The 11,534-nt window shown below is 33.2% G+C and overlaps 1 protein-coding gene across 1 annotated transcript in view; it reads left to right on the top strand.

The window, feature by feature from the left end:
- The first annotated feature begins 5,214 nt into the window (after positions 1 to 5,214).
- Positions 5,215 to 11,534, top strand: part of LOC143241777 (sodium- and chloride-dependent taurine transporter-like) — a 143,463-nt gene continuing 137,143 nt past the window's right edge. Inside the window, exon 1 of the mRNA XM_076485008.1 lies at positions 5,215 to 5,752. Within this exon, the coding sequence (XP_076341123.1) occupies positions 5,626 to 5,752 (127 nt within the window). The 5' untranslated portion in view covers positions 5,215 to 5,625. The remainder of the gene's footprint in view (positions 5,753 to 11,534) is intronic.

The raw sequence follows: 11,534 nt of genomic DNA, 5'->3' as shown, positions 1-11,534 counted from the left end.
TTTTAATCTTTTGTAATCATTTCGAGCTGAAGTCGGTCATACATACATGAACAATAACAATATTAAAGTTACGTAACATTTCAGAGCTGAAGCAACCCCTCGTCGGTCATACACACATGAACAATAACAATATTAAAGTTACGTAACGTTTCAGAGCTGAAGCAATCCCTCGTCGGTCATACATATATGAACACTAACAATTTTGAACTTTTCTAATGAATTCGAGCAGACGCATCTCAAATCGATCATATTCACATGAACAAAAACAATTTTAAGCTCATGTAATGAATTCGACATAAAGTCACATCACGTCGGTAATACTCAAAAGAAGAAAAATAATTTAAACCTATGTAATAAATTCGAACTGAAGTAACCTCATGCCGGTCATACATAGATGAAGAATAACAATTTGAAGCTTTTGTAGTGTTTTCGAGCTGAAGTAACCCCATATCGGACATACATACATGGAAAATAAAAATTTAAAACCCACGTAACTTTTCGAGATGAAGTAGCCCCATGCCCGGAATACACACATGGACAATAACAATTTTAAACTTTTGTAATAAAATCGAGCTGAAGTAACCACATGTCGCTCATACGTACAATAAAAATAACAATTTTAAACTTATGTAATGTTTTGTAGCTGAAATAACCACATATCGGTCCTATATACATGAACAATAACAATTTTAAAGTTATGTAATGTTTTTCAGTTAAGGAACCCCATGTCGGTCATACATACGTGAAGAATAACAAAATTGAAGTTACGTAATGTTTTTGAGCTGAAGTAACCCCACGTCGGTCATACACAGATGAACAAAAACAATTTTGAACTTTTGCAATGAATTGAGCTGAAGAAACCCCATGTCGGTTACACACACATGAAGAGTAAGGATTTTAAACCTTTGTTATGATTTAGAGCTGAAGTAACTCCATGCCGGTCACTCACACATGAAGAATAACAATTTTAACTATTTGTAAAAAATTCGAACTGAAATAACACCATGTCGGTCATACATATATAAACAATAGCAAGTTTAAACGTATGTAATGTTTCCAAGCTGAATTTAAATCATGTCCGTCTTGCACACATATATAATAATAATTTTAAACGTATGGAATGTTTTCGAGCAGAAGTAAAACCACGTCGGTCATACACAGATGAACAAAAACAATTTTGAGCTTTTGCAATGAATTGAGCAATGAATTTTAAATTCAAGTAATAAATTCGAAGTGCAATAACCCCATGCAGGTCATCCACACATGAACAATAACAGTGTTTAACTGTTGTAATGTTTTAGAGCAGAAGTAGTCTCATATCGGTCATTCACACGTGAAGAATAAGAATTTTAAACTTGTGTAATGTTTTCGAACCAAAGTAACCCTATATCTGGTATACAAATGAAAAATAACAGTTTTACACTTTTGTAATGATTTCGAGCTGAAGTAAATCCATATCGGTCATACACACATGAACAACAACAATATTAAACTTATGTAATTAAATCGGGTTCAAATAACCCCCTGTCGGTCATACACAAATAAACAATAACATTTTAAACGTTCGAAATGATGGGTAGTTTAAGTTACCAAAAGTCGTTCATATACACATAAATCATTCTGTAAAACACAAGAACACAGATTAGTTGTGGTAAGTAAGTGCTAGTTAATGTGTTCTTTTGGAAAATGCCAGTACACGGATGTATTAATGGTAACTCAGTGTTAGTTACTGTATAATCGTTCTGTAAAATACAAGTACACAGATCTAGAAGTGGTATACCAGCGATAGTTACTGTATTATCATTCTTTAAAACACTAGTACACAGATATAAGACTGGTAATTCAGTACTAGTTACTGTAGTATCATTCTGTAAAATGCCAATACACAGATATAATAGTGGTAGCTCATGATTAGTTACTGTATTAACATTTTGCTAAGCACCAGTACAGAGATGTATTAGTGGTAACTCAGTAATAGTTATAGTATTATTATTCTGTAAAACACCAGTACATAGATGTATTAGTGTTAACTCTGTGTTAGATACTATATTATCATTGTCTAAAACACCAGCACTCAGTTCTAGTAGAGGTAACTCAATGTTAGTTATTATATTATCATTTTGTAAAACACCAGTACTCAGTTCTAGAACAGGTAACTCAATGTTAGTTATTGTATTATCATTTTGTAAAACACCAGTACCCAGTTCTAGTAGAGGTAACTCAATGTTAGTTATTGTATTATCATTTTGTAAAACACCAGTACTCAGTTCTAGTAGAGGTAACTCAATGTTAGTTATTGTATTATAATTTTGTAAAACACCGTACTCAGTTCTAGTAAAGGTAATGTAATATTAGTTACTGTATTATCATTTTGTAAAACACCAGTACTCAGTTCTAGTAGAGGTAACTCAATGTTAGTTATTGTATTATAATTTTGTAAAACACCAGTACTCAGTTCTAGTAGAGGTAACTCAATGTTAATTATTGTATTATCATTTTGTTAAATACCAGTACACAGATCTAGTAGTGGTAATGCAGTGTTACTTACTCCATTATCATTTTGTAAAACCCAGTACTCAGTTCTAGTAGAGGTAACTCAATGTTAGTTATTGTATTATCATTTTGTAAAACACCAGTACTCAGTTCTAGTTGAGGTAACTCAATATTAGTTATTGTATTATCATTTTGTTAAACATCAGTACTCAGTTTTAGTTGAGGTAACTCAATGTTAGTTATTGTATTATCATTTTGTAAAACACCAGTGCACAGATGTATTAGACGTAACTCAGTGTTAGTAATTGTATTATCCTACAGTAAAACACCAGTACACAGTTATAGTAGTGGTAAATAAGTGTTAGATACTGTATTATTATTTTGTAAAATGCCATTACATATATAGTGATAATTATCTGTTAGTTACTTATTATTATTTTGTAAAATACCAGTGCATAGATTTAATTGTGGAGACTTAGTGTTAGTTAGTGTATTATCATTTTTCAAAACACCACTACACAGGTTTCGTAGTGGTAACTCAGTATAAAGTACTGTATTATCATTCTGAAAAACACCAGTTCACAGATGTATTAGTGGTAAGTCATAGTTACTTACTGTATTGTGATTTCGTAAGACACAATTACACAGATCTAGTAGTGGTATCTCAGTGTTAGGCACTGTATTGTTACTCTCTAAATCTCCTGTACACAGATCTATTAGTTGTAACTAAAGTTTTAGTTACTATATTATCATTTTCTAAAACATCAATTCACAAACTAGTACTGGTAATTCAGTATTAGTTACTGTATGATCATTCTGTAAAACACCAGTAAATAGATCTAGTGGTGGTAACTGAGTGTTTGTCATTGTATTAACCTAGTGTAAAACACCAGTACACAGATGTAGTGGAAGTAACTCAGTGTTAGTTACGGTATTATTCCATTGATAAACACCACTACACAAATCTAATAGTGGCAACACAGTGTTAGTTACTGCATTATCATTTTGTAAAACACCAGTACACAGATCTTGTTGTTGTAACTCTGTGTTGGTTACTGTATTATCATTTTGTAAAACACCACTACACAGATCTAGTAGTGTATTATCATTTTGTAAAACACCAGTACACAGATCTATTAGCAGTAACTCAGTGTGCGTTAATTTATTTTCATCTTGTAGAATACCAGTACACAGATCTAGTAGGGGTAACTGTTTGTAGTAAGGGTATTATCATTTTTAAAACACCAGTACCCATATATAGCAGTAGTAACTCAGTGATAGTTACGGTATTAACATTTTGTAAAACAGCAGTACTCTGTGCTACTTGCTCTGTTATTATTCTGTAAAATGCTAGTATACAGATGTAGTAGACGTAACTCTGTGATACCTACCATATTATCATTATGTAAAATGTTAGTACACTTATCTAATTGTGGTATTTCAGTTTTAGTTACTGTATTATTATTCTGTAAAAGACCAGTGCACAGATATATTAGTGTTAACACTGTGTTAGATACTGTATTATCATTCTCTAAAACACCAGTACTCATTTCTAGTAGGGGTAACTCAATGTTAGTTATTGTATTATCATTGTGTAAAACACCAGTACTCAGTTCTAGTAGAGGTAACTCAATGTTAGTTATTGTATTATCATTTTGTAAAACACCAATACACAGATCTAGTAGAGGTAACTCAATGTTAGTTACTGTATTATTATTTTGTAAAACAACAGTACGCAGATCTTGTTCTTTTAACTCTGTGTTGGCTACTGTATTATCATTTTGTAAAACACCACTACACAGATCTAGTAGTGGTAACTCAATGTTAGTTATTGTATTATCATTTTGTAAAACACTTATACACAGTTCTAGTAGAGGTAACTCAATGTTAGTTATTGTACTATCATTTTGTAAAACAACAGTACTCGATTCTAGTAGAGGTAGGTCAATGTTAGTTACTGTATTATCATTTTCTAAAACACCAGTACACAGATCTTGTTGTTGTTACTCTGTGTTGGTTACTGTATTATCATTTTGTAAAACACCAGTACACAGTTCTTGTTGTTGTAACTCTGTGTTGGTTACTGTATTATCATTTTATAAAACACCACTACACGGATCTAGTAGTGGTTACTCTGTGTTAGTTACTGTATTATCATTTTGTAAAACACCAGTACACGGATCTTGTAGTGGTTACTCTGTGTTAGTTACTGTATTATAATTTTGTAAAACATCAGTACACAGATCTTGTAGTGGTAACTCTGTGTTAGTTACTGTATTATCTTTCTGTAAAACACCAATACACGGATCTAGTAATTGTAACTCAGTGTTTGGTACTGTATTATCATTCTGTAAAACACCAGTAGACAAATCTAGTTGTGGTAACTCTGTGTTAGTTACTATATTATGAATCTGTAAAACAGAATTCAGACCCGATATAAGTGGGTTAGAGATAATATTTTTTTGTGGAAGTTAAAGGGTATAGGGAAGGTAATTTGTTTCTCCGATGTAATAAATATATTTTTTTTCATGTTAATAACTAGTGTGAATAATTATTTCACTATAATGCTAGGTATAATATTAGGTGCTAACTGGGTGGAGACGATGCTATGAAACATGTAGAGCGTGTGTTGCCATGCTTTCTCGTAGTTCTTCGTTTACAGTTACCATTTTAAACATTTTCTTGTTAGATGTCAACGTAGTATATGATATTTGCCAATTTGGATGTCATTATTTCAGATTAGGTGGACATCCTGCATCTCTATATTAAAAGCAGAGAGATATATATATCCCAGATGATTGAGATTCCTTGTGAGAGACCGTACGTGTAGTTCAAAGAACCAACTGGCCATGAAACTTTACATAACAGCTGCACGTGCTCTACATCCTATCATTAATGCACTTGTTTCTTGTCATTAGGTCATCGATTTATTTCCATATAAATATTCGACTTGTGACGCAGAGTTGATTTATCTCTCAATAGTTAACATGTGGTTATCTGTAACCTGTTTAGTGTCGTAGTAATTTCATGATTATTGACTGTATGTAGAGTAAAGAGGTGTTTATGTTATAAAATCACCCACTTCTATAGCGTCTTCTCCGGTTTTTATTCCATACAAGTTTATTTTCCAAAATGCCCGAATATCGTGAGAGAGAAAAATGGGGAAACAAAACTGAGTTTATGTTATCTTGTATTGGGTTCTCCATCGGTCTCGGAAATGTCTGGAGATTTCCATATCTTTGTTATAAGAATGGCGGAGGTAAGCTCACTACTATTTGAAAAATTTAAAATTTATTTTATTGTTTTCTTTCAGATTAATCAGTTTATTTAAAACGAATGCCATAATTGCATTGTATCGTGTTGTAGTTCTTTAAGTACAAACTTTCTTTGTTATTTCCAGAGAAAACGAACATACTGTAGTTGACTTCAGGACATGCCTCATTAACTATTCTGTACCTTATGTCTTATTGTTGTTTAGTAGCCACAAGAGTATTGGTTATTTCTTATATTACGAATATATTGTTGTTTAGTAGCTACAAGAGTATCGTTTATTTCTTGGATTACAAACATTGTTGTAGCTGACTTCGGGATAAGCCCCGTTAGATATTCTGTACGTTACCTGTTACTGTTGTTTAGTAGGAACATTACTATTGTTTATTTCTTAGATTACAAACATATTGTTGTAGCTGACTTCGGGATAAGCCCCGTTAGATGTTCTGTACGTTACCTGTTACTGTTGTTTAGTAGGTACATTACTATTGTTTATTTCTTAGATTACAAACATATTGTTGTAGCTGACTTCGGGATAAGCCCCGTTAGATATTCTGTACGTTACCTGTTACTGTTGTTTAGTAGGTACATTACTATTGTTTATTTCTTAGATTACAAACATATTGTTGTAGTTGACTTCGGGATAAGCCCCGTTAGATGTTCTGTACGTTACCTGTTACTGTTGTTTAGTAGGTACATTACTATTGTTTATTTCTTAGATTACAAACATATTGTTGCAGCTGACTTCGGGATAAGCCCCGTTAGATGTTCTGTACGTTACCTGTTACTGTTGTTTAGTAGGAACATTACTATTGTTTATTTCTTAGATTACAAGCATATTGTTGTAGCTGACTTCGGGATAAGCCCCGTTAGATATTCTGTACGTTACCTGTTACTGTTGTTTAGTAGGAACATTACTATTGTTTATTTCTTAGATTACAAACATATTGTTGTAGCTGACTTCGGGATAAGCCCCGTTAGATATTCTGTACGTTACCTGTTACTGTTGTTTAGTAGGAACATTACTATTGTTTATTTCTTAGATTACAAACATATTGTTGTAGCTGACTTCGGGATAAGCCCCGTTAGATATTCTGTACGTTACCTGTTGCTGTTGTTTAGTAGGAACATTACTATTGTTTATTTCTTAGATTACAAACATATTGTTGTAGTTGACTTCAGGATAAGCCCCGTTAGCTTCCTACTTTACGTTACATTATTGTTTAGTAGGTACAGGACTGTTGATTATTTGTTGTATTACAAACATGTTGCTGTGGTTGACTTCAGGATATGCCACATTTACTATCCTGTACGTTACATCTTATTGCTGTTTAGTAGGTACAGAAGTGTTGGTTATTTTTTAGATTACCAACATGTTGTTGAATTCTAAATAAGCATCGTTAACTACCTTGTAAGCTACAATATGTTTTCTTTGTTTTCTTTTTTGAAATTTGGTTAGCTGTTTATATTTGTTATAAATTTATTGTTTTTCACCTAGAGATAAACTGACATAGAAGTTTGGTTTGAATTTCGCGCAAAGCTAATCGAGGACTATCTGAGCTAGCCGTCCCTAATTTATAAAGACGAGAGGTAAGGCACCCTCCGCCAACTCTTGTGCTGCTCTTTTACAAACGAATAGTGGGATTGATCGTCACATCATAACACTCCCACGGCTGAAAGGGCGAGTATGTTTGATGTGACGGGGATTCGAACCCTTGATTCTCGGATTACGAGTCGAGTGCCTTAACCACCTGGTCATGCCGGGCCGACATAGAAGTATTACATGAAATAAATTGACAGTGTTTTCAATATGTCTAGTTTTAAGGTAATCAGAGTTTGAGAAATAGATTATAGTGAAAGTGATCCAAACCGAAAACTAGGATTAAAAAGTTGAAACACGTTGTGGAAAGATCAAAACACCAAATATTAGAGATTATGATTAATTATTTTTGATTATCAAGTGACATAACTAAGACTAATTATTGATAAAATGATAAAATCCATGAACATTAAGTGTAAATATTCAATAATATAACGAATAATAATATAGAGCCAGAAACTGGTAAGAGACTTTTATTTTATTATAATATACCTACTGTTTGTCACATATGAATTACAGTAGTGATGATAAACAATGTTTCACATATATAATTTTAAAACACACCATAATCTTATTTATTCTGTGGTTATAAGTGTCTTTCTTAATATCATTGGAGTCTGGGATTTGTGGCCTGTGACGATGTCCACGTTATTTTACGATGTCAGTGAACAATGAAGTTTGCTGCTTGTGACAACGCCCTAGTTATTTTACGATGTCAGTGGACAATGAGATTTGTGGCCTGCAGCAGTGTCCTAACTAGTATACGATTGTCTAGCTGGTTTTAAACTGTTAGTTCGTTAGGTTCTAATGGATTTTACCAGCTAGCTCAGATAAGAAATCACCAAATAGAAATTGACGTGATAAACACAGATATATATATATATTTATATTATATATATATAATCGTTGTCAGACATGCTTTACATTTACATTTTGAGTAGAACTTATCGAGGCTTGTGATGGCACTGAAGCCTGACTGATGTAGGGAAGGACATACAAAGCCCTTTCGAATGGAAGCTGTTCTTACACTCGGACCATGAAGATGTGTTCAGATCTGAAATTTCTAAAACGGAATATTCCTTGTATTTAATGGCATTGGAAAAGAAAGGACCAGAAGATCCTCAAAAAGTTGAATCTCAACCAAAGGAAGCAAAATAATATTTTTGTAACAGGCGAGAATCAAGAAACACAAATCTCAGAAACAAAGTTCAACCACGTGTCTCAAGCATCAACATAATTAAGGGTTATCTCCATCTAGACAATTGACATGAAACACGTTATCACAAGTTGTTTCTACAGAGCACTTGTTCAGCTATCGCGCTTTCAAATAATTAGAAAAAGAAACGAATATTTGTGCTATTTCATAAGAAGACATACAAATCAATTAGTTAGTAACAGTACCTATTGATTTCTATGTGATCAGACTGTTGAAACAGGTGCTATGAAACCACTGTCCTCGTATAGTAGATGGACTGTAGAAAGCAAGAAAGAAGAATGGGTACACGCTAGACATGACAACCTTAAATGGAACATTTTGTAATAGTCAAGATGTACAGTCATCAAACAGAATATAATTGTAGGTACTACCCTTCAGTAAAAGAAGGTCCATTTATTGTTTAGTATAAGGGATGCACTAAAGACAATATTTCAGTCTTAGAGTACGTAATTAATTTCCAGCAGGCTTATGTATCCTGTCTGAATACTTGAATTACGTTCAACTTTATACATACCAGTACAGTTTTACAAATTATGTCAATCGACATTCCTCCACAGAGCAGGAAGAGTTTATACTTAATACTTGTTAAAATCTGTCTTGTGGGAGTTAACCATTAGGTGATAGTAATTTGTTCAATAATCTGTCTTGTTGGAGTTAACCATTAGGTGATAGTAATTTGTTCAATATTCTGTCTTGTTGGAGTTAACCATTAGATGATAGTAATTTGTTCAATAATCTGTCTTGTTGGAGTTAACCATTAGGTGATAGTAATTTGTTCAATAATCTGTCTTGTTGGAGTTAACCATTAGATGATAGTAATTTGTTCAATATTCTGTCTTGTTGGAGTTAACCATTAGATGATAGTAATTTGTTCAATATTCTGTCTTGTTGGAGTTAACCATTAGTGATAGTAATTTGTTCAATATTCTGTCTTATTGGAGTTAACCATTAGGTGATAGTAATTTGTTCAATATTCTGTCTTGTTGGAGTTAACCATTAGGTGATAGTAATTTGTTCAATATTCTGTCTTGTTGGAGTTAACCATTAGATGATAGTAATTTGTTCAATATTCTGTCTTGTTGGAGTTAACCATCAGATGATAGTAATTTGTTCAATAATCTGTCTTGTTGGAGTTAACCATTAGATGATAGTAATTTGTTCAATAATTTGTCTTGTTGGAGTTAACCATTAGGTGATAGTAATTTGTTCAATATTCTGTCTTGTTGGAGTTAACCATTAGGTGATAGTAATTTGTTTAATAATCTGTCTTGTTGGAGTTAACCATTAGGTGATAGTAATTTGTTCATTATTCTGTCTTGTTGGAGTTAACCATTAGGTGATAGTAATTTGTTTAATAATCTGTCTTGTTGGAGTTAACCATCAAGTGATAGTAATTTGTTCAATATTCTGTCTTGTTGGAGTTAACCATTAGGTTATAGTAATTTGTTCAATAATTTGTCTTGTTGGAGTTAACCATTAGGTGATAGTAATTTGTTCAATATTCTGTCTTGTTGGAGTTAACCATTAGGTGATAGTAATTTGTTCAATATTTTGTCTTGTTGGAGTTAACCATTAGGTGATAGTAATTTGTTCAATAATCTGTCTTGTTGGAGTTAACCATTAGATGATAGTAATTTGTTCATTATTCTGTCTTGTTGGAGTTAACCATTAGGTGATAGTAATTTGTTCAATATTCTGCAAGAACAGTACGTTAGTTCAAACGTGTGATAAATTTGACGTATACTGTTCTATGTTTATAAAGATCTCACCTGAGAGTCCTTTTAGATGGCCTTTATAACATATTTGTGTATTGTTTGTTAAACTAAATGTATTTTAAAAGAGAATAAGAACAAGTTTATAAAACGTATGTGTGTTTTATAGCAAAGTCACATCGGGCTATAGCTGTGTCCACCGAAGGGAATCGAAACCCTCATTTTAGTGTTGTAAATCAGAAGACTTAGCGCTGTACCACTGGTGGACAAGTTATAATACAGTGATTCTACTAGTGTACCATTACAAATGTTCTTCTTCAATGTAAATTGTATGTACAGAAATCCATACACAAAATGATAATAGTGATTAATCTACTTCTCACTTATTTGTTCCCCATCCCAGTGGCACAGCGGTATGTTGTCTGCAGCATTATACCTCTAGAAACTCGTGGTGAGCAGCACACAGATACCCCTTTATGTAGCTTTGTGCTACATATTAATTAATTATCCTTTTAAAACAGGATTGCATTATTTCCTATTAGTTAGTTATCACCATTAGATTCCATCAAGGAACATAGGGCCGCAATCGTTTGCGGATTCGTCAACAGCTATTTAAGTGAGTAGGTTGTTAGCCCACTGCACCGAGCCGTCTCTAATTTAATAGTGTAAGACTAGAGGGAAGGCAGCTAGTCATCACCACCCACCGCCAACTCTTGGGCTACTCTTTTACCAACGAATAGTGGGATTGACCGTAAAATTATAATGTCCCCACGGTTGGGAGGGCGAGCATGTTTGGCGCGACGCGGGCGCGCACCCGCGACCTTCGGATTACAAGTCGCACGCCTTACGCGCGTGGCCATGCCAGGCCGTTTCCTATTAGGCTAGTCAAAATAACTTTGTTGTCAAATCAGAGATTGCATGATTACCAAAAATAATATTCATGACTGAGATTTCAGTCGTGAGTCCCAGAAAGAGATCAGTCAGAGACACTTAATTAACACATCAGAATAGTTGTTGTAGACATAATTGTGCGATGAATTTTACTCGTACATTATTAAGGTATTTATTTCTATGAGGAATTGACTTACACCTATTTAAACATAACACAGCCGCGTTTATTACTTAAAACAAATAGAATAGAGTTAAAATTAAGTTTTGTTTCTCACTGGTAACACATAACTTTCTTCTCCTGCATTTCTTGTATGTTTCAGTCTTTTGTTTTGTTCTTCTCAACTCCCATATT

This window comes from Tachypleus tridentatus, unplaced genomic scaffold (genome assembly GCF_004210375.1).
Source record: "Tachypleus tridentatus isolate NWPU-2018 unplaced genomic scaffold, ASM421037v1 Hic_cluster_1, whole genome shotgun sequence".
Taxonomy (NCBI): Eukaryota; Metazoa; Arthropoda; class Merostomata; order Xiphosura; family Limulidae; genus Tachypleus; species Tachypleus tridentatus.
Note: the sequence above shows the minus strand (reverse complement) of the source record. Positions and strands in the feature narration are given on the sequence as shown.